This window comes from Amblyraja radiata, chromosome 13, assembly GCF_010909765.2.
Source record: "Amblyraja radiata isolate CabotCenter1 chromosome 13, sAmbRad1.1.pri, whole genome shotgun sequence".
In the NCBI taxonomy this organism is placed as follows: domain Eukaryota; kingdom Metazoa; phylum Chordata; class Chondrichthyes; order Rajiformes; family Rajidae; genus Amblyraja; species Amblyraja radiata.
This window is the reverse complement of record NC_045968.1, coordinates 58721437-58745934: the sequence shown is the minus strand read 5'-3', so window position 1 is coordinate 58745934 and position 24498 is coordinate 58721437. Positions and strand designations below refer to the sequence as shown.

At 43.7% G+C, this 24498-nt stretch overlaps 1 protein-coding gene across 3 annotated transcripts in view; it reads left to right on the top strand.

Moving 5' to 3' along the window:
* The window catches only part of mcf2l2 (MCF.2 cell line derived transforming sequence-like 2), a 367682-nt gene that overhangs the window by 299857 nt on the left and 43327 nt on the right, over nt 1–24498 (top strand). For 2 of the 3 annotated variants that reach the window (XM_033032172.1, XM_033032170.1), the window contains exon 27: nt 12141–12236. The exons of the other annotated variant lie outside the window; for it this stretch is intronic. In XM_033032172.1, coding sequence (XP_032888063.1) covers nt 12141–12236 — 96 coding nt within the window. The remainder of the gene's footprint in view (nt 1–12140; nt 12237–24498) is intronic. 3 annotated transcript variants of the gene reach the window in all.

Sequence of the window (24498 nt, the reverse complement as noted above, 5' to 3'; positions counted from 1 at the left end):
GAACCGGTGATGTGTTGGGCAATTTTCACCACCCTCTGCAATGCCTTCCGGTCGGAGACAGAGCAGTTGCCATACCATACTGTGATACCGTTGGTAAGGATGCTCTCGATGGTGCAACGGTAGAAGTTCACCAGGATCTGAGGAGACAGATGGACCTTCTTCAGTCTCCTCAGGAAGAAGAGACGCTGGTGAGCCTTCTTGACCAGAGTTGAGGTATTGTGGGTCCAAGAGAGGTCATCGGAGATGTTAACACCCAGGAACCTGAAGCTGGAAACACGTTCCACCCCCGTCCCGTTGATGTGGATGGGGGTGTGCGTGCCGCCCCTAGATTTCCTGAAGTCTACAATGTGCTCCTTGGTCTTCTTGGAGTTAAGGGCCAGGTTGTTGTCAGCGCACCATGCTGCTAAGGAGCTGAACCCCCTCCCTATAGGCCGACTCATCGTTGTTGCTGATGAGGCCAATCACCGTTGTATCATCTGCATACTTGATGATGGTGTTAGTACCATGTACAGGTGTGCAGTCATAGGTGAAGAGGGAGTAGAGGAGGGGGCTCAGCACACAGCCCTGTGGAACGCCGGTGTTCAGGGTGAGGGTTGAAGAGGTGTGCTTGTCTAACCTAACAGACTGGGGTCTGTTGGTTAGAAAGTCCAGTATCCAGTTGCAGAGGGAGGGATCGATGCCCAGGTTACCGAGTTTGGTGATCAGTTTAGAGGGTATAATGGTGTTGAATGCTGAGCTGTAATCGATGAACAGCATTCTTACGTAAGTGTCTTTGTTGTCGAGGTGGGAGAGGGCGGAGTGAAGTGCCGTTGAGATGGCATCCTCCGTACTCCTGTTCTTGCGGTAGGCAAACTGATAGGGATCCAGTGTGGGGGGTAGGCAGCCTTTGAGGTGTGCCAGGACCAGCCTCTCGAAGCACTTGGTGATGATGGGGGTAAGTGCAACTGGGCGGTACCACACACCACATGGTACCCAGAGTTTGGCCAGTTCTTGTGTCTATGGTTATTTGTGTCACTGATCCAGTTCGGTTGCTTGTCAATGGTAACCCCCAGTATATTGTACTTAAAAATGGTAATGACATTCAATGTTAAAAATTGATGGTTAGACATGTTGTTATTGAAGATGGTCTTGGGCTGGCATTTCTGCAATATTAATGTTATTTGCTGTTTATCAGCCCAGTGTGTTGTTTCAATAGCTGTTAAGCTGAGAATGTAAGTAGACATTGTTCAGTCATCAATAAACGCCCCCCCATCCCCAATCCCTTTTGACACTGTGATGGGAGGAATGTCATTCCATTAGCGACTGAATCGACTGAAGCCAATTGAGCCTCGGACAGTGTTGAGGAATACTTGTCATGATGTGTTGTGGTTGGTATAATTTACCTCTGACAACTGCGAACATGTTCCTTAGTGCAAGGTATGATTCTTACCAGTGGACCACTGTTTTCCTGTTGATGCCCATTAACTTCAGTTTTACAAAGAGTAGGGGAATTAAGAAGCAAAGGACACTGGTTTAAGGCGAGGGAAAGAATCAATAGGAACCTGAGGGGCAACTTTATTACACATAGGATGGTGGATATATGGAATAAGCTGTCAAAGGAGGTAATTGAAGCAGGTACTATCACAGCATTTAAAAAAAAACCTTTGGAAAGGTACATGGATATGAAAGCTTTAGAAGAATATGGGCAAACGCAGGCAGGTGGGTCTAGTGTTGATGGGGCATGGTGATTGGTGTGGGTAAAGTTGGGCTGAAGGGCCTGTTTCCACGCCGTCTGCCCCTATGACTCTATTAATTATTAAAAACCGAACAGATTTTAAAAGACATGTTAAATCCAGAACAGTACAGAGTTCAATTGCCAATTGTAGTTTTAGAAGAAACCCTTATCTTTGTATAAATCACTTCCTTTATCCAAATGCTGAGCTTGCTATTATTAATGGGAACTTCTGTTTTGTGGCTATGCCATTCATTAAGTATGCTCCAGTACATCCACATGGAGAAACTGCTGATGATAATATATTTAGTACTGACAGACTTAGTTAAGCATTGTTTATATTTAGCCACTGGATTTATTGCCTTTCTGTCATTTACCGTACATCAGCAAGATCTTTGGCAATATTGTAAAGCAAGTGAAAAAAATATGTCAATCCAAATAGAAAATGAATAAAAACAAAAATAATACCACATTATTGTAAAAATATAGGATAACAGGAGTTGGCAGCAATATTCACCATCGCTGCTTGCACATTTCCATCCTGGTGGTCCACCATAATACTACAATTACAGAGAAGAACTAGACTAAGTGGGACCCGTTGGGTCCCATGTTCACGCAGGAGTGCTGGTCCCCCAACGCAATATTCCACCTCTCCACCAATTCCAATATTGCTGGCCAGTGGGCGGGGGGGGGGGGGGGGGGGTTCTGGAGCACTAGTATGGGTGTTGTGGGCCAAAAGGACTGGTTTCCAGAAGGCTAGTATGGAAATTGTGGGCCGAATGGATTGTTGACCTGGCAGCTCAGTCACTCAAGCCTGGTGGGCTGGCAGCTCAGTCACTCAGGCCTGGTGGGCTGGCAGCTCAGTCACTCAGGCCTGGTGGGCTGGCAGCTCAGTCACTCAGGCCTGGTGGGCTGGCAGCTCAGTCACTCAGGCCTGGTGGGCTGGCAGCTCAGAAACTGCCAGAAATTCTGAGAGACTCTGTGAGAGAGAGAAGGGGGAGAGGATGAAGAATCAATTTTAGACATTTTTTATCTTTTTCTGCAGATCACAGCAATGAAGGAAGAAAGTCTATCCTGGCCTGGATCTCACAGGGAGCAAATGAAGGGAGGGAGAAAAATACTGGGGTGAGGTTTAACACTTGCAGGGGGAATACTTACTGGTGGGCCAAAGGGGCTCCTGGGCTAGTACAGGCCTGATGGGCCAAAGTGGCTCTTTAAAAAAAAAAAAAAAAATCTGAGTGAAATCTCAGTGAAAGGCACTTTTTAAAAACTTTTCCTGGCCTGGCACAGGTCTTTTGGGCTAAAATGCTCCTCCTGAGCTAATATGGGCATTTTTGGCAAAAGGGACTGTTTTCTCGGCTGATATGGGCCTTGTAGGCCGAAATTAGTGGCTTCAGGCAGGCCAAACAACTCATTTCATTTCCAATTGAATTGCAGTTTCAAGCACAGGGCAGGCCAAATAGCTCATTGCATTTTCATTTCACTTCTATTGCCATTGCATTTTCAAGCACAGGGCAGGCTCAAGCCAAACAGCTGATTGCATTTTCACTTCATTTCCATTGCCATTGCACTTTCAAGCACAGGGCAGGCTCAAGCCAAACAGCTCATTGCATTTTCATTTCATTTCCATTGCCTTTGCACTTTCAAGCACAAGGCAGGCCAAACAACTCATTTCATTTTCATTAAGGGCTAATAAATCATTTATTCAAGTACATTGCATACTCACAGTTTTCTGTAGTTTCCCAGCGCAGACAGAGAGTTGTGACCTCTCGCCATCTTGCAGACAGACTGAGCCACGCCCACACTTACTTGTTTTATAGTCCCTCCCCCCTCCAGGGGAGTGGTCTTCAAGACGGTGATTGACAGGAGAGAGAATCTCAAGATTTCTTAAACACTGATAAGTCTTTTATATTTCGTCGATGGGAAAAATCCTCGGGGCCTGCGCAGCGGATGAGGACTCTGAGTAAGATGGCCAAAAAATCACAGCCATATGTGGTAGCGCTTTTTCTAAAATCAAAGCACAGTGCAAACAGGAAGTGGTCAAGATGACACTTTTAATTATATATAGATGGAAGGGTTGGGGCTAAAGTTAAATGAAAGATAATAAGGAGGGGAGACCAGTTTTTCACTCATTAATTGAGGATTTCAAAGGTGAAGATGATTTTGCTTGAGGAAAAAGTCAAAATGAAGGTCCCCACGTATTTCTGCACAGAGTTCCCCGCCTTTGCTGCCCTATCACAAGCCTCTTTATCTTACTGTATTGGCTTGTGTTTTATACCTCCAATAGGCACATTAACTTTGTGGAATTGTACAGTTTTCATTGAGATATTAGAATTGATGATTTGAAATATTTGAAAGAGCTGGATATTGGGGAACACTGGGAATATGTGCAGGGATCTATAATATTACAATGTAGGAATGAACTGCAGATGCTGGTTTAAACCAAAGATAGATAGAAAGCTGGACTAACTCAGCGGGACAGGCAGCATCTCCGGAGAGATCTGTCTTCACTAAGGAAGACACAAACAATCTCCCAGATGTACTGGAGGACAGAGGATCTAAGGGGGTAGAGGAATTGAAATAAATTTTCATTAGGCAAGAAATAGTATTGGGTCTGAAGGATGATAAATCCCCTGTGCCTGATGGTCTACATCCCAGGGTCCTCAGGGAGGTGGCTCTAGAAATAATGGACGCATTGGTGATCATTTTCCAATGTTCAATAGATTCAGGATCAGTTCCTGTGGATCGGAGGATAGCTAATGTTATCACACTTTTCAAGAAAGGAGTGAGAGAGAAAACGGGGAATAACAGACCTGTTAGCCTGACTTCGGTGGTGGGTAAGATGCTGGAGTTAATTATTAAAGAGGTAATAATGGGACATTTGGATAGCAGTAAAAGAATTAGTCCAAGTCAACATGGATTCATGAAATGGAAATCATGCTTGACTAATCTCCTGGAATTTTTTGAAGATGTGACAAGTAAAATAGATGAAGGAGTGCCAGTGGATGTAGTGTATCTAGACTTTCAGAAAGCCTTTGATAAGGTCCCGCAGGGGAGACTGGTGACTAAAATTAGAGCGCATGGTATTGGGGGTAGGGTATTGACATGGATAGAAAATTAGTTGGCAGACCCGAAGCAAAGAGTAGGAGTGAACGGGTCCTTTTCAGAATGGCAGACAGTGGCGAGTGGAGTGCCGCATGGCTCGATGTTGGGGCCGCAACTGTTTACCATGTATATTAATGATTTGGAAGAGGGAATTAGGAGCAACACTAGCAAGCTTGCGGATGACACTAAGCTGGGTGGTAGTGTGAGCTGTGAAGAGGATGTTAGGAGGTTGCAGGGTGACCTGGACAGGTTTAGTGAGTGGGCAGATGCGTGGCAGATGCAGTATAATATAGATAAATGTGAGGTTATCCACTTTGGTGGCAAAAATAAGGGGGCAGATTATTATCTCAATGGGTTTAGGTTAGGTAAGGGGGAGGTGCAACGAGACCTGGGCGTCCTTGTACTGAAAGTTGGCTTACAGGTACAGCAGGCAGTGAAGAAAGCTAATGGAATGTTGGCCTTCATAACAAGAGGATTTCAGTATAGGAGTAAAGAGGTTCTTCTGCAGTTGTATTGCGCTCTGGTGAGACCACATCTGGAGTATTTTGTATAGTTTTGGTCTCCTAATTTGAGGAAGGACATCCTTATGATTGAGGCAGTGCAGCATAGGTTCACGAGATTGATCCCTGGGATGGCGGGACTGTCATATGAGGAAAGATTGAAAAGACTAGGCTTGTATTCACTGGAGTTTAGAAGGATGAGGGGGTTCTTATAGAAACATATAAAATTATAAAAGGACTGGATAAGCTAGATGCAGGCAAAATGTTCCCAATGTTGGGCGAGTCCAGAACCAGGGGCCACAATCTTAGAATAAAGGGGAGGTCATTTAAGACTGAGGTGAGAAAAACCGTTTTCACCCAGAGAGTTGTGAATTTATGGAATTCTCTGCCACAGAGGGCAGTGGAGGCCAAGTCACTGGATGGATTTAAGAGAGAGTTAGATAGAGCTCTAGGGGCTAGTGGAATCAAGGGATATGGGGAGAAAGCAGGCACGGGTCATTGATAGGGGACGATCAGTCATGATCACAATGAATTGAAAGGCCGAATGGCCTTCTCCTGCACCTATTTTCTATGTTTCTATGTTTCTATGAGAGAAAGAATGGGTGACGTTTTGGGTCGAGACCCTTCTTCAGTCAGTGGACCTAGAATTCATGCCACTCATTTGAGGCCATTTGAGAAAGAGTGAACCCATAGATTAGCTGTCAATTATTAACATACAGTATGAAATTTTGCATTTATGTCCCACAATTGGATCATCGGACATCTTTTTCTTTTGTAAATATCAATAGAATATCAACAATTAAAATGAAATCTTCGGCAGACCCAATCAGAAAATTTATTCTCAGACCACTAAACAGATACCCTCGTCAAACCTTTTGTTACTCCTTCAAAAAACGTATTTGGATTTGTAAGACATAATCTTCTATGTACAAAACCATGCTGACCATTACCAACCAGCCCCTGTCTATCCAAATGCATATGCATCTTATCCCTCAGAATCCTTTCCATTAACTTGCCTATCACAGCAACAAAAGCTTTTCACTGTACCTCAGTACACGTGACAATAAACTAAACTAAATTAAACACGACTAAATGCAGCTGTAGGCTCACTGCTCTATAGTCTCCATGCTTTTCCTCGCGGATCTTCCTACTTAGAGGCATAACATTAGCCATCCTCCACAGCCTAAAGTTGTAAGACAACTTGTTCTGTTTGATCTTCTGTTTGTGCACGCCAGGTTGATTGCATTCGTTGAAACAGGATGGACCACGTGAAGGTTGCAATCTCCCAACCCGACCATAACACTGACTGTCCTCGTCATCTCCATTAACTGTTCCAAGTTCCCCAGTCTTCAAATTTTTCTTTGTGGTAAAAACAGACGACCCTGCTTATCTCCTGTAGCTCCACACAGAATCCTTGTCTGTCTATTATGAGTTGGGGGGGAAAAAGGCAGATGGTGTTTAATCTAGGCAGGTATGAGCTGTTGTACCTTAGGAGGTTAAATGTAAGGGGAATGTATACAGTTAATTGCAAGACCCATAATAGTATTAAGATTTGGGTTGGGTATAAACTGTAGCATCTAAAGAATGGTCTCGACCTGAAAGATCACGTATCCATGGTGCATGACCTGCTGAGTTACTCCAGCACTTTGTGTCCTTCATAGTATTGATGTACAGTGAGATCTTGGGGTCCAAGTCCATAGCTCTCTGAAAGTGGCAACGCAAATAGATAGTGGTAAAAAAGACATATGGTATTCTTGCCATCATTAGAGTGAGTAGGTCATGTTGCAGCTTTATAAGACTTTGGTTTGATTGCATTCGGAGCATTGCGTGCAGTTCTAGTCACCCCATTACAGGAAGGATGTAGAGACTTTGGACAATTATTTTGACTCTGCCCGCACTGCGTTTGTAGCACTCGGAATATGCGTGCTCATTAAAGAGAGTAACTAAATAGCCAAGTACCCGCGCCCACGACTGAGTGAAGCCGCTGGCGATGTGAGATGGGGAACGGAATTCAAACGCTCTGACCTTTACTGCAGGAAACCACAGTTCTTTAAATCATATTGGAGTTGACATGAGAGGAGTCGTGTGTTGCCTTGTACTCAACAACAATCTCGCCTCTTTACGAAGCAATATTAATAATATTAGATAGACATTGGTCCGGGCAACAAGATTATCAGGCAATACTTGACAATGATCGCACAAGGAGTAACAGGGTAGTGAACTGAAGTAGTGAGAATAGAAGGGGAGGGGTGAGGGGTGGGGGGGCATGCCCTTAATGGAAGAAAGACAGAGCGACCGAGGGAGATAAGGGAGTGTAGCAGGTGAAGCGCAACCTAAGGGAGGCCAAGAGAAATGAATAGAGGCAGAGTGTTGCTGAAAGAGGAAGGGGGGTGGGGGGATGAAGATAAATCTATTCTGCACCCTCTCCAAAGCCTCCACATCTTCCTGTAGAACTACACACAATATTCCAAATGTGGCCTAACCAAAGCTGCAAAATACTTGCTGATGTTCCTCCAATTTGTACTGGGCCTCACTCTGACAACGGAGGAGGCCCAGGACAGAAAGGCCAGATTGGGAATGGGAGGGGAATGGTGTGAATTCACAGCTTTATCCTGCGCTACTTAATCCAAGGGCGAGCGAACAAGCGGAGAGACGGATGAAAGCAACGATCATAGAGTGGAACAGATGACATTTCGGGCTGAGACCCTTCTTCAGTGAGTCAGGGGAAAGAGGAACAAGAGATATGGATGGTACTAAGGACAAATGAATGGAAGATATGCCTAGATCTCCTGTTTCCCTTTCCCTTGACTGTCAGTCTGAAGAAGGGTCTCGATCCGAAATGTCATCTATTCCACTCTATAATCATTGCTTTTGTCTGTCTGAGAGAGAGATGCAAGAAAGCAGCTATGACATATAATACACAATAAACTATATTATAAATACACAATAAACAAAACACACAAAATACATAATACACAAGTACAAGTAATGCATTCTTGTACTCTTACATGGGTATGAGCGCACATAAAAAAATCCCCCCCCCCCCCTTCCTTCCCAACCTCAGCCTCACGGACCTTATAAAGCTGCAACATGACCTACTCACTCTTATACTCCATGCCCTGGCATTACCCCAAGCTCCTAAAATCCATTTCCATCACTGGAGATAAGGTAGACAATCGGAACCTTTTCCCCAGGGTGAAGATGAAATACAAGAGGGCAAAGCTTTAAAGTGTGGCAGGGAGAGATTAAAGGAGAGGTGCAAGGCAGGTTTTTGCATGTAGAGTCATCATTTTTATGGAACGTAATTGCCGGAGGTGGTAGTGGAAGCAGAGGGGAACCTCAATATGTATGGAATGGGGGCATATGGATGACACACACACACATAGAATATATTAGTTCATTTGGCATCATGATTGGTACAAACATAATGGGCCAAATGTCCTTTTCCTGTGCTGTATTGTTTCATGCTCTGGATTCTTTTAGCACCTGAAATGTCATGGTGTGGAAGGTGAGGGGTTCATTGCTGGTCTAGTATAAACAGGCACCTGGGTCAAAGATCTGTCTCCATGTTGTATGACTCCATGACTGCGATTAACTATATAGTTTTTATTAACTCCTGATAATTTGTCAAGCTATGATTTATTCTATTGGAAGACAGGTTGTGATGGAAGGACAATATTCAGGCTGGAGGCCTGTGACCAGTGGAGTTCCGCAGGAATCAGTGCCGGGACTGCTGTTGTTTGTGATATATACAAATGATTTTGACGTAAATGTAGATGGGTTGGTTAGTAAGTTTGCAGATGACACCAAAATTGCTGGAGTCATGGACTGTGAGGAAGGCTGTCAAGGTATACAGCAGGATATAGATCAGCTACAGAAATGGGTGGAGAAATGGCAGATGGAGTTAATCTGAGCAAGTGTGAGGTGTTGCACTGTGGGAGGTCAAATGTTAGAGGAAAATACACAATGAATGAGATAACCCTTAACAGTAATAATGCACCGAATGATCTTGGGGTTATTAGATACGTGCTTTCATAGGTCAGGGCATTGAGTATAAGAGTAAGGAAGTCATCATGCGGCTTTTTAATAGCCCTGTCCCATGGTGCGAGTTCATTCCAACAGTTCTCCCGAGTTTGCCATGATTCGAACTCGGAGATTTACGGTAATGGCCACTCGTCGGTACTCGGGGCTCTCGTGGACATTTTTCATCATGTTGAAAAATCTTCGCAATTCTTCCCGTGTTTACCTGCCATTACCGAGTCTTCCCGAGTACCTGCCGTTAGCGCTAAGAGACGTCCCGAGCTTCGACGTACCCACTACCTTCATTCTGCGTGCTTACCACGTGTTTGATTTTTTTTAAACTCGGGAGAGCTCTTGAATGAACTCGCATCGTGGGACAGGGCTTTAAGACTTTGGTGTTTTATGTATTTTGTGCAGTTCTGATCTCCCCATTACAGGAAGGATGTGGAAGCTTTGGAGAGGGTGCAGAGGTAGTTTACCGGATAGATACCAGGATTAGGGGAGTATTACTAGCGGGAGAGGTTAGACACACTTGGATTGTTTTCTCTGGAACACCGGTGGTTGCGGGGAGACCTGATAGAAATATACAAAATTATGAGAGACATAGTTCGGGTAGACAGTCATAATCTTTTTCCCAGAATGGATGGAAAAATCAAATACTAGAGGGCATAGGTTTAAGGTGAGAGGGGCAAGTTTAAAGGAGATGTATTTTTTTACACAGAAGGTAGTGAGTGCCTGGTGCGCGCTGCTGGGGGTAGTGGTTGTAGCAGGTACATTAGTGGCATTTAAAAGACTATTGGATAGAAATATGGTGAAGTGGAGGAATATGGGTTATGTGCAGCTAGATAAGTAACGGTATCAGCATCATGTTCGGGAAAGACATTGTGGACGGAAGGGCTGTACTGTTCTATGTTCTATGGAAGTGTCTCAAAAGATAACAAGCACAAAGAAACGTATGAAATGTACATCTATTCCTGCATTTCCTGCTCACTTCTTCTACCATTGTCCCATTGAAAGAGCTAAGTTGAGCTGTGCGTTCATTGAAGCTAACCTTCAGAATCCTGATTCAGACTGGCCCAGTATCAACACACCCTGTGTATATGGTCCAGTGGTCTTCATTGTTATTTTACAACAATTTCCCGAATGCTGAAATTATATTCAACTAATCAATCAAAATATGGAACTCCGACATGAGGAAATTGATCTAAAATGTTAGCGAGTGTTGAGTAACCCTGGCAGGGTGACTATAAAAACCATGATTGGTGATCAGAGCATTTCAGCTCCTGAGTCTCTCTTGCGTGTTCAAAATCAGAAGAACTGAAAACACTGAAATAAAAAGAGAAAATGTTGGAAACACTCAGCAGGTCAGGCAGCATATGCGGACAAAGAAGCCAAGACCTTTCAGGTGTTCCTGGAGGTTAGTTTTGCTGCCTGACATTGGATGTTGTTGCTCAGCTTCTAGTTTGCAGTGGGCTGTAAACAATAGAAGGGACAATATTACTTGTTGGCTGCAGAGAAAGCTAGCAGAAGGTATGTTATGAAGAGAGAGAAGGGCAGCACGGTGGTGCAGTCGTAGTTGCTGCCTTACGGCACTTGCAGCCCCAGAGACCTGGGTCCGATCCCGACTACGGGTGCTGTCTGTAAGGAGTTTGTACGTTCTCCCCGTGACCGCGTGGATAAAGGCGTACAGGTTTGTAGGTTAATGGACTTGGTGTCTGTGTAAATTGTCCCCAGTGTGTGTCGGATAGTGTTAATGTGCAGGGATCGCTGGTCGGTGCGTACTCGGTGGCTGGAGGGCCTGTTTCTGCACTGTATTACTAAACTAAACTAAGAAGGAATTGGAAGTTAACAAGGGAAGGGAAAAAAAGGAAAAGAGGAAGGGAAAGTTAACAGCAATTCTTCACCTTTCTAAACATCTCCTTTCACTTCCTCAAAGTTCCTCACGTAACATCTGAATATGTTTTTTTGCTCAGTCCCAGCTTAATATCCGTTTGGGTTCCATTAGTGTAGTGTGATCTGTGATGCATCAATTGGTGGTGGTTCTATCAAACCCTTTTGAATGTCCCAACCACAGTACTGCAATGAACACAAGTTCATAACCAGTAAGACTCCGATGGGAACAAGGTGTAAGACTGAAGCTCCCTTTTCACAGACCTTCCTCCGCCCCCCCCCCCCCCCCCCCCCATTCTGGCCGATATTGTGGTTTTAAAACTTGTGCAGGTTTCTAAAGATAAACCTGAACTTTCTCTAACTGTACTGAATAGTGAAACTGGCACGTCATATGTACATCCTCAGCATAAAACATTATGGTGATATCAATTGAATGCCTAACTGTAAAAATGTGGGTTTACTTTAGTAGCCAAAAGTTGATAATTGGTGATATTTCCACAAGGCTCCAGTCGTTAGTCTAAAAGGGTAATCTCCATTTGTTTACAGCTCACTTACGATTTATATGTTCTTTCATGTTTTTTCTTTGAATCAATGAGTGAGATAAAATTAAACGAATGAACAAAATGTGAATTATATTGATCCGTCCTTACCAAACTTTACATATACATTTTTCTTGCATGTGTATATGCAAAAATAATTTCATCTTGCATATTGCACCTTATGACCTTATTTGCATATGTGACAAATAAATAGTTGACTATTGATTGTTCAGCTGTTGCTGATTTATTGGTCTGAAAGGGATTAAGAAATGCTTGAGAAATGTATAAGAATGAGTCAACTGGGAAAAGTCATGTATTGTGCACTGATGGATATTTCAGTTTGCCTCCTTATTTCTTCCTCTTCCTCTTTCCTAGCTGATGTTCCTTCCAGTCATAACCTTGACCGTTCATCTCTTGCTAAAAAGCGATTTACATTGCAGGGCCTTTCCAATCGCAGACCTCAGCAGAAAGGTAAAGCAACTAAGTGCAACTGATGTAACTTCACTCTCCATTCTATTTCTCATGGCTCTCCGCTCTCCCAAGCAAATAACGTGTCCCTATTCCATACTATTTTCATGTGTAGTTTCAGATATATTTACCCATGTTGTGTGTCTAAGGTGTGTGCGCCTGATTTTGTCATCAATTTCCATTAGATTTCTGTCAGTTGTTGTCAAATATCCCCACAGTGAACTTTGCTCCTGTGGAATCATCATTCTAGATATTAAATGATTTACTGTTCGCCTTTTGTATTTTTTCAACATCAATGCAAGCCAATTGAAACATTGCGAGGGTAATGTCTTCTCTGTGAATTTGCAACATATTGTTTTTCCTTTAGTTGAACATATATTTGTCGAGGAAGTTTTCAAATTAAATTGAGAATTTGACGCAGAATTATGGAAAATGTGGATTCTAAGAACATACTAACACATTAAGCATCTTCCCACCCCCATCCCAATCCCACAAAGACTGAAAATGCCCAAGCCTTTCCTGTCACACTGCATGAAAATTGCAGTGGGATCGAATGATTAAGGGGCCAACAATCACATCTCATTGTTGTCTGCCACATTTATTCAGCTTTGTTTGAGTCTTTTGGTCATTTCTACTTCTCATGGCTTACACTGATCTTCTGGTGTACTAGCCATGCAATTCCTCACAGCCTCTTGCCTACCAGAAGCATCGATCTATAAAAATGGTCATAAGGTCTCGGAGCAGAATTAGGCCATTTGGCCCATCAAGTCGACTTCACCATTCAATCATGGGTGATCTATCTTTCCCTCTCAACCCCATTCTCCAACCTTCTACCCTTAACCCATGACACCCTTTCTAATCAAGAATCCGTCAATCTCTGCCTTAAAAATATCCATTGACTTGACCACCGCAGCCTTCTGTTGCAATTAATTCCACAGATTCGCCACCCTCTGACTCAAGAAATTCATCCTCATCTCCTTTCTAAAGGATCCTTTTATTCTTGTCCTAGACTTTCATGCTAGTGGAAACATCCTCACCACATCCACTCTATCCAGGTCTTTAACTATTCGATAAGTTTCAATACCACCCCTCCCCTCATCCTTCTAAACTCCAGCGAGTACAGATCCAGCACCATCTCATGCTCATCATATATTAAACTAATAATAACCTAACCTGGGATCATTCTCGTAAACCTGTGGACCTTGTCCAATGCCAGCACATCCTTCCTCAGATATGGGACCCAAAACAGCTTACAATACTCCGACCAATACCTTATCAAACTCCAGCATTACATATTTTACATGTTTTTATATTCTAGTCCTCTCGATACAAATGCTGGCATTGCATTTGTCTTCCTTACTATCGATTTGACTTGCAAATTTACTTTTTTGGAAATCCTGCACCAGCACTTCCAAGTCCCTTTGCTCCTCTGATTTCTGAACTCTCTCCCCATTTAGAAAATAGTCCATGCCTTTATTCCTACTATCTCTACACTACCTGTTCCTCCACCTATGTTCGTATCTTGTGCAAACTTGGCAACAAAGCTTTTAATTCCTTTATCCAAATCATTCATATACAACGCGAAGAATAAATAGCGGCCCCAGCACCGACCCCTGCGGAACTCCGCTAGTTACTGGCAGCCAACCAGAAAAAGCCCCCTTTATTGCCACTCTTTGCCTTCTGCCATTGAGCCAACCTGCTATCCATGCTAGTATCTTCCCACTGATACCATGGGCTCTCATCTTCTTTAGCAGCCTCATGTGTGGCAACTTATCAAAGGCTCACTAGAAATGGCCTGAAGCAAATGCAGATATAGAAATACTGTCTCAATAAAGTTCTGAAAAGTAAAGCCAGACATTGTCCAGAAACTGCTGTGGTGGTGGGATGATGTACTGTTCTTCAACGCTTTCTGTCCTGCAGGTGGTTGCAGTATGTTTGATCTTTTCTTGATGCGAATAAAATATTCAGATATTTATAAAGTAATATTTTATTCAACATTTGTCCATTGAAGAAATGGCAGGCAAGTTGGTGCAGTGTGTTTCCTGCAGGATGTGGGAAGTCAGGGACACTGCTAGTGCTTCTGAAAACTAAAGTACAGCTGCAGAAATTGTGTCCAGGTGCAGCTGTACTGTACGTGTTGGGGAACTGGAGCAGCAGCTGGGTGACTGTAGGAGTAAACGTGGAGTGCAGAAAACAGGTACACCCTCTTGGGAGCGGACGACACAACAAGATTGAGTGGTAGCCAGGGCTGTGATTCCAACCCAGGTGCTGAGGCTCAATGGGGAAGAGTGACGTCAGGCAGAGCCATTGTGGTGGGAGACTCCATCGTCAGAGGAGTTTCTGCGGCAGCAGCCGGAGGTTGTTGTGCATGTTGACATGAATGATATCGGTCGGAATAGGAACGAGGTTCTGCAACAAAAATTTACGGAATTGGGTAGAAGACTGAAAGGCAGGACCTGCAGGGTAGTGATCTCAGGATTGCTTCCAGTACCTCGTGCTAGTGAAGGTAAGAACAGAAAGATCGGGGAAATGAATGTGTGACTGAGGGGTTGGTGCAGGGGGCAGGGATTCAGATTTTTGGATCATTGGGATCTCTTCCGGGGCAGGAGTGACCTGTATAAAAGGGACGGGGTGCACCTTAACTGGAGGGGAACCAACATCCTAGCGGGCAGGTTTGCTAATGCTACACTGAATTTTTGAAGAGGTTACTAGGGAAATTGACGAGGGTAAAGCAGTGGATGTTGTCTATATGGACTTTAGTAAGGCCTTTGACAAGGTTCCTCATGGAAGGTTGGTTAAGAAGGTTCAACTGTTGGGTATAAATGCAGGAATAGCAAGATGGATTCAACAGTGGCTGAATGGGAGAAGCCAGAGGGTAATGGTGGATGGCTGTTTGTCGGGTTGGAGGTAGGTGACTAGTGGGGTGCCTCAGGGATCTGGTTGGGTCCTTTGTTGTTTGTCATGTACATCAATGATCTGGATGAAGGGGTGGTAAATTGGATTAGTAAAAAGTATGCAGATGATACCAAGATAGGGGGTGTTGTGGATAATGAAGAGGATTTCCAAAGTCTACAGAGTGATTTAGGCCATTTGGAAAAATGGGCTGAAAGATGGCAGATGGAGTTTAATGCTGATAAATGTGAGGTGCTACACCTTGGCAGGACAAATCAAAATAGGACGTACATGGTAAATGGTAGGGAATTGAAGAATACAGTTGAACAGAGGGATCTGGGAATAACCGTGCATAGTTCCTTGAAGGTGGAATCTCATATAGATAGGGTGGTAAAGAAAGCTTTTGGTATGCTAGCCTTTATAAATCAGAGCATTGAGTATAGAAGCTGGGATGTAATGTTAAAATTGTACAAGGCATTGGTGAGACCAAATCTGGAGTATGGTGTACAATTTTGGTTGCCCAATTATAGGAAGGATGTCAACAAAATAGAGAGAGTGCAGAGGAGATTTACTAGAATGTTGCCTGGGTTTCAACAACTTAGTTACAGAGATAGGTTGAATAAGTTAGGTCTTTATTCTCTGGAGCGCAGAAGGTTAAGGGGGGACTTGATAGAGGTCTTTAAAATGATGAGAGGGATAGACAGAGTTGATGTGGACAAGCTTTTCCCTTTGAGAATAGGGAAGATTCAAACAAGAGGACATGACTTCAGAATTAAGGGACAGAAGTTTAGGGGTAACATGAGGGGGAACTTCTTTACTCAGAGAGTGGTAGCGGTGTGGAATGAGCTTCCAGTGGAAGTGGTGGCGGCAGGTCCGTTGGTATCATTTAAAAATAAATTGGATAGGCATATGGATGAGAAGGGAATGGAGGGTTATGGTATGAATGCAGGCAGGTGGGACTAAGGGAAAAAAGTTGTTCGGCACGGACTTGTAGGGCCGAGATGGCCTGTTTCCGTGCTGTAATTGTTATATGGTTATATGGTTACATGGGAGGGGTTAAACCAGATTGGCAGGAGGTGGGATCTCATACAGAACAATGGCACGTGAGAGGATACAAGTTGGTATGGAGGGTGGTGCGGGAAAGGTTAGTGGACAGAATAGGCAGGTGAAAGGCAGAGAGCGAGGAAGGAGGGTTGGTTTAAACTGCACCTATTTTAATGCAAGGGGCCTGACGGGTAAGGCAGATGAGCTTAGGGCGTGGATAGGTACGAGCGACTGGGACGTTGTAGCCATGACTGAAACCTGGTTAAGGGAGGGGCGGAACTGGCAGCTCAATGTTCCGGGGTACGGGATGCTTCAGGAGAGACAGGGGTGAGGGAAAAAGAGGGGGGTTGCTTTGTTGGTTAAGGAGGATGTCACGTCTGTGTTCAGATATGACATTACGGATGGTTCGTCTAATGAGGCTATATGGGTGGAGCTGAGGAACAAGAAAGGGATGATCACCTTGTTGGGAAGTACTACAGACCCCCGAATAGTCAACGGGAATTAGAAGAACAAATGTGCCAGGAGATTGCACACAGCTGCAGGTCAAATAAGGTTGTTGTAGTAGGGGATTTTAACTTTCCCAATATAAACTGGGAAAATCATAGCGTGAAGAGTTTAGATATGGTGCTATTCCTCAAAAGTGTTCAAGAGAGTTTACTTAAGCAGTATGTAGAGGCCCCCACACGTGAGAGGACAATGCTGGATCTAGTATTGGGAAATTGGGAAGGGCAAGTTAATGAAGTGTTTGTGAAGGAGCCATTTGAGACCAGTGACCACAGTTCAATTAGGTTTAAGATAGTTATGGATAGGGACCGAGAGGGTCCACGTATAAAAATGCTCAACGGGGTAAGGTCAACTTTGAGGGGATGAGAGAAGGTCTCGCTCAAGTGGACTGAAGCAGGTTATTAGAGGGGAAAGGAACATCGGCAACTGGGATGTTTTTAAAAGTGTACTGACGAAAGCTCAGGATGTGTACGTCCCCGTTAGAGTGAAGGGCAAAGCAGGCAAACGTAAGGAAGCTTGGCTGACGAGTGAAATTGAGGTGTTGGTCAAAAACAAGAAGGATGCATGGGACAGGTGTAGGCAGCTGGGATCAAGTGTATCCATGGAGGAGTTTCGGGAACTAAGGAGTAAAATGAAAAAGGAGATCAGAAGGGCAAAAAGGGGCCAGGAGATAGCTCTGGTGGGTAGCATTAAGGACAATCCCAAATGATGTTATAAATATATAAGGGGGAAAAGGGTAACTAGTGAGAGAGTGGGACCTCTCAGGAATCAAAGCGGTCACCACTGTGTGGAGCCGCAGGAGATGGGCAAGGACCTAAATGATGTATTTACCGAGGAGAAAGACAGTAGGATGGAGGAAATTGGAGCAGTCACTGGAAGTGTCTTGAGAGCAGTCAGGGTTACTGTCAAAGAAGTACTGAAGGTACTGTTGTATTTGAAAGTAGACAGATCTCTAGGGTCTGATCAGATATATCCGAGGACATTGCGGGAAACTTGAGAGGAAATTGCGGGAGCCCTAGTTGAAATTTACGAGTCGTCCTTAAATACAGGAGAATTGCCGGAAGACTGGAGGGTGGCAAATGTTGTGCCTCTTTTCAAGAAGGGCTGCAGGGAAAATGCTGGGAACTATTGGCTGGTGAGCTTTACATCTGTAGTTGGTAAAATACTGGAGAATATTTTGAGGGATTGGATATACAGGCATTTGGATGGGCAAGGGCTGATTAGGGATAGTCAGCATGGTTTTGTACCTGGGAAGTCGGGTCTCACAAACCTGAGTGATTTTTTTGAAGATATGGCCAAAAAGGTTTATGAGGGCTGAGCTGTAGATGTTGTTTACATGGACTTTAGTAAGGCGTTCAACAAGGTTCCGCATGGTAGGCTGCTCTGGAAGGTTAGATTGTGTGGGATCCAAGGAGAGATAACTGAATGTATAGCAAATTGACTCCATGGAAGAAAGCAGAGGGTAATGGTGGAAGGTTGCTTCTCAGACTGGAGGCCTGTTACTACTGGTGTGCATCAGGGTTCGGTGCTGGGCCCGTTACTGTTTGTCATCTACATCAATGATTTGGATGAGAACATACAGGGCAAGATTAGTAAGTTTGCTGGTGATACAAAAGTTAGTGGTTTTGTAGATCATGAAGATGGTTGTGAACGATTGCAGCAGGATCTGGATCGATTGGCCAGTTGGGCAGAGGAATGGTTGATGGAATTTAATACAGAAAAGTGTGAGGTGTTGAATTTTGGGATGTCGAATAAGGGCAGGACCTACACAGTAAATGGTGTAGCTGGGTAGTGTTGTAGAGCAGAAGGATCTTGGAATACTAGTGCATGGTTCATTGAAGGTCGAGTCGCAGGTAGATAAGGTGGTCAAAAAGGATTTTAGCACTTTGGTCTTCATCAGTCAGAGTACTGAGTATAAAAGTTGGGAGGTCATGTTGCAGTTGTATAAGACGTTGATGAGACTGCATTTGGAATATCTATATAACTAAAAGTCTCATCTTGACCACTTCCTGTCTTCACTGTATATTGATTTTAGAAAAAAGCTACCCTACATTGCTATGATTTTTGGCCATCTTACTCACAGTCTTCCTCCACTGCGGCAGCCCCAAGAAATTTCCCGATCGATGAAAAATAAAAAAGTTATGAATATTTAAAAGATCTTGAGATCAGCTGATTGGTCCACTCGCCTGTCGTTCACCATGATGAAGGTAACGCCCCTTCCGGGGGGGGGACTATAATACCTGGGATGCCTGGACGTGAGTCAGTCACTCTGGAAGATCGCGAGGGAGAGGCCACAACTGTGATTCTGCTGTGAGTCAACTGAACTGCGAGTCTGCTGAACTGAGTCTGCAATGTACTTGCAATAAATGATTTGTTAGTCCTTAATGAAAATAAAATGACTTGTTTGGCCTGCCCTGTGCTTGAAACTGAAATGGCAGTGGAAATGAAATGAATTGAAAATGAGATGAGTTGTTTGGCCTGCCCTGTGCTTGAAACTGAAATGGCAATGGAAATGAAATTAAATGAAAATGAGATGAATAGTTTTGCTTGTCCTGTGCTTGAAACTGAAATAGCAATGGAAATTAAATGAATTGAAAATGAGATGTTGTTTGGCCTGCCCTGTGCTTGTAACTGAAATGGCAATGGAAATGAAATGAAATGAAAATTAGATGAGTTGTTTGGCCTGCCCTGTGCTTGAAACTGAAATGGCAATGGAAATGAAATGAAAATGAAATGAGTTATTTGGCCTGTCCTATGCTTGAAACTGAAATGGCAATGGAAATGAAATGAAATGAAAATGAAATGAGTTGTTTGGCCTGCCCTGTGCTTGAAACTGAAATGGAAATGGAAATGAAATGAAAATGAAATGAAAATGAAATGAGTTGTTTGGCCTGCCCTGTGCTTGAAATTGAAATGGAAATGGAAATGAAATGAAATGAGTTGTTTGGCCACTATTAGCCAAGAAACCAGTCCCTTTTGCCCAAAATGCATGTATTAGCCCAGCATTTTGGCCCAAAAGGTCCGTGCCAGGCTAGGAAATCTCCAGAAAAAGTGCCCCTCACTGAGATTTCACTTTTTTTTTTAAAGTCCCTTCAGCCCATCAGGCCTGTACAAGCCCAGGAGGAGTCCCTTCGGCCCATCAGTGAGTATTCCCCCTGCAAGTATTAAACCTCACTCCAGTATTTTTCTCCCTCCATTTATTGGCTCACCGTGAGATCCAGGCCAGGATAGATTTTCCTCCTTCATTGCTGTGATCTGCAGAAATAGATGAAAAATGTCTAAAATTGATTCTCCACCCTCTCCCCTTTCTCTGTCTCACAGAGTCCCTCACCTGTTTTGGGCAGAATTTCTGGCCGTTTCTGAGCTGCCAGCCCACCAGCCCTGAGTGACTGAGCTTCCAGCCCACTCAGCCTGAGTGACTTAGCTGCCAACCCGGAGTGACTGAGCCGCCCGCCCCCCAGGCCTGAGTGACTGAGCTGCCAGCCCACCAGGCCTGAGTGACTGAGCTGCCAGCCCACCAGGCCTGAGTGACTGAACTGCCAGCCCACCAGGCATGAGTGACTGAGCTGCCAGCCCACCAGGCCTGAGTGACTGAACTGCCAGCCCACCAGGCATGAGTGACTGAGCTGCCAGCCCACCAGGCCTGAGTGACTTAGCTGCCAACCCGGAGTGACTGAGCCGCCCGCCCCCCAGGCCTGAGTGACTGAGCTGCCAGCCCACCAGGCCTGAGTGACTGAGCTGCCAGCCCACCAGGCCTGAGTGACTGAACTGCCAGCCCACCAGGCATGAGTGACTGAGCTGCCAGCCCACCAAGCCTGAGAGACTGAGGTGCCAGTCCAAGAATCTATTTGGCCCACAATGTCCATACTAGCCTTCTGGAAACATGTCCCGACGGCCCACAACACCCATACTAGCGCTCTAGAACCCCCCCCCCCCATTGAAAGCATTTTCGTCCAGAACGTATTTATCACCCGTTTGAATATTACAATATATATCATGTAATTTATATACTATAGTTGGTATTCATCATTTTAGGAGGTGATGCAAAATAATAATTTGAATTTGAACCATAAGTAACAAGCATCCATCCATTCTGTTCAAGGGTACGCACTAAGGCAAATCAACCTTCCTGTTATCTTTTTAAATCCTGGCTGATGGGTCATCTGCTTACATGATGGGTTATCTGAATGATGCAAACGATCCAAAAACTTAATAGGATTTCACAATAAAAATGGAGAAACTGCAGATGATGGAATCTTGACCAAATAATAAAGTGCTGGAATAACTCAACGAGTCAGGCAGCATCTGTGGAGGGAATACGCAGAAGTCGTTTTGAGCCGGGACCAGAGAGTGTCAGATAAGGAAAGAAGAGGAGGAATGAAATGTAAAGCCAGAGGGAAAGATATGGATGAAGGAGGACAGAGCGGAAGGGTTCCAACAGGGAAATGGGGTCTCTGGGTTGGGAGATGAGCATACAGTGGAGGGGATAACTCCCCCCCCCCCACCCTCTTTGCTCTGCCTCTCCACACATTCTCCCCCCCCCACCCCATCACCGTGCTCATTTCCCTTCCTCCATATGCTCATCTCCCTGAGTGTCCCATCTCCAAAATCTGAGTATAGAAAGGATTAAAACATAAAATAAACATATGTTAAATAAATTACTGAAGATGCAACTGGGGAGTGCATTTTACCAATTGCACCATCCGCCAGATGCCTTGTTCCTAATGACATGGATCAGAAATTGGAACATTACATTTGAACACTGTGATTTCCACTGGGAACAATTTGGCATTATGAGATATCGTTGTTTCAAAATATAAGGATGAGCATCAACAGCCAAAAGGCCAAGTTGTGAATCTTGCAAATCCTTAACTGATAGTTAACAGAACTGTGCCAATATGAACTTGTAAAGTAGCCTATTGTTCTGTCGGAAACCTCTGAAACCAAATAGTTCCTGATCCAACAATCAGTTCATTATATAATCAAATTAACTTTCAACTACTAGTCATTTACTTGATGCTTCTACTTTACAATTCAAATTCAAATAAACACAGGTGGACTTTTTACAAAGAAACATTTCATAATTGGCCCTGCCTGACCCAAATTTTATGTGTGTAACAGCACCCCTCACTGTTCCCAAGGATAGTGAAGAGATATGGAATGAATAGCCATGCCAAACAGTGGATTTTGGAAGGGGTAGGATGTGGACCCACAGTCCCGTTTATATCAACGGGTCGATGGTGGAAAGGGTCAAGAGCTTCAAATTCCTGGGCGTGCATATTTCCGAAGATCTCTCCTGGTCCCAGCACATCAGAGCCTCTACTTCCTGGGAAGATTACAGAGAGTCGGTATGTCAAGGAGGACTCTCTCTAACTTCTACAGGTGCACAGTAGAGAGCATGCTGACCGGTTGCATCGTGGCTTGGTTCGGCCACTCACTCATCTCCCCGCTGCCTTCAGGGAGAAGGTACAGGAGCCTGAAATCTGCAACATCTGGGTTTAGGAACAGCTCCTTCCCCCCAGCCATCAGACTACTAAACTCAACTCTATTGCACTTTATATGCTTATTTCTGTGTGTATATATACATTCAATGGTATATGGACACATTGATCTGTGCTGTATTTATTTATGCCTACAATATTCTGTTGTGCTGAAGCAAAGCAAGAATTTCATTGTCCTATCTGGGACACATGACAATGAACTCTTGTGAATCTCTTGAATCTTGAATCTCGGGTGCATATAGACACAAAATGCTGGAGTAACTGCAGATATCTGCAATTGGACTGGGATAAGTACCTGGAAAAGCCTTTTAATAACTAGGATTTCAAATCGTGATAATCCCTGTGACATAGGGATTCTGCTGATGGATTGTATAGTTTTTTTTCAGGTCCTGTTATTTCCTACTTAAAGGGATTTCTTAAGTTTTTCTATCCCACCCTGCCTTACAATATATTTAAAAAAGTACTTTTTTTTGTCTCCTTTACTACTTAGGTTTCCTTCTTAAGCAATTTGTGACTATAATTTTATGACAATAGTTGTCAAAATCTAAGGACTATATTTCATAATACAAAAATGTAACAAATGTATTCAATTATATAATTGAAGAAAATAATACTGTGATGCGTTACAGTATAGGCAATTTATAAATGCTTTTTTGTGGTATTCATTTATTCTCAAGTCTGTTTCCAAATGTTGGTTCACGAGATTGATCCCTGGGATGGCGGGACTGTCATATGAGGAAAGATTGAAAAGACTAAGCTTGTATTCACTGGAGTTTAGAAGGATGAGGGGGATCATATAGAAACATATAACATTATAAAAGGACTGAACAAGCTAGATGCAGGAAAAATGTTCCCAATGTTGGGTGAGTCCAGAACCAGGGGCCACAGTCTTAGAATATGGTACAAGTGTTGTACAGAATACCTAAGGGAAAGAGACTAACTTGAAAAGTGAAAAAGAAAGATGTAACAATAGGATTGTTTATTTAAGTACTGTTGTACGGGGGACTGGTTTAGAGGTGACACCGGGGGCGCGGCCCAGTTCGGATGATGACTGCACAAAGACAATAAAGTTCAAGTAAGCAAGACTGCTTTAATCGTCCATTATGTATAGTCCAGATAGAGACAGAACATAATGAAACATGTGTAGTCCAGATAGAGACAGAACATAATGAAACATGGGCCATTAGTATGCAGATGATACTAAGATAGGTGGGGTTGCGGGTAATGAAGAAGAGTTTCAAAGTCTACAGAGAGATTTATGCCAGTTGGAAGAGTGGGCTGAAAGATGGCAGATGGAGTTTAATGCTGATAAGTGTGAGGTGCTACATCTTGGCAGGACAAATCAAAATAGGACGTACATGGTAAATGGTAGGGAATTGAAGAATGTAGGTGAACAGAGGGATCTGGGAATAACTGTGCACAGTTCCATGAAAGTGGAATCTCATGTAGATAGGGTGGTAAAGAAAGCTTTTGGTGTGCTGGCCTTTATAAATCAGAGCATTGAGTATAGAAGTTGGGATGTAATGTTAAAATTGTACAAGGCATTGGTGAGGCCAATTCTGGAGTATGGTGTACAATTTTGGTCGCCTAATTATAGGAAGGATGTCAACAAAATAGAGAGAGTACAGAGGAGATTTACTAGAATGTTGCCTGGGTTTCAGCAACTAAGTTACAGAGAAAGGTTGAACAAGTTAGGGCTTTATTCTTTGGAGCGCAGAAGGTTAAGGGGGGACTTGATAGAGGTTTTTAAAATGATGAGAGGGATAGACAGAGTTGACGTGGAAAAGCTTTTCCCACTGAGAGTAGGGAAGATTCAAACAAGGGGACATGACTTGAGAATTAAGGGACTGAAGTTTAGGGGTAACATGAGGGGGAACTTCTTTACTCAGAGAGTGGTAGCTGTGTGGAATGAGCTTCCAGTGAAGGTGGTGGAGGCAGGTTCGTTTTTATCATTTAAAAATAAATTGGATAGTTATATGGATGGGAAAGGAATGGAGGGTTATGGTCTGAGCGCAGGTATATGGGACTAGGGGAGATTATGTGTTCGGCACGGACTAGAGGGGTCGAGATGGCCTGTTTCCGTGCTGTAATTGTTATATGGTTATATGGTTAATAAAGGGGAGGTCATTTAAGACTGTGAGAAAAAACTTTTTCACCCAGAGAGTTGTAAATTTATGGAATTCCCTACCACAGAGAGCAGTGGAGGCCAAGTCACTGGATGGATTTAAGAGAGAGTTAGATAGAGCTCTAGGGGCTAGTGGAGTCAAGGGATATGGGGAGAAGGCAGGCACGGGTTATTGATAGGGGACGATCAGCCATGATCA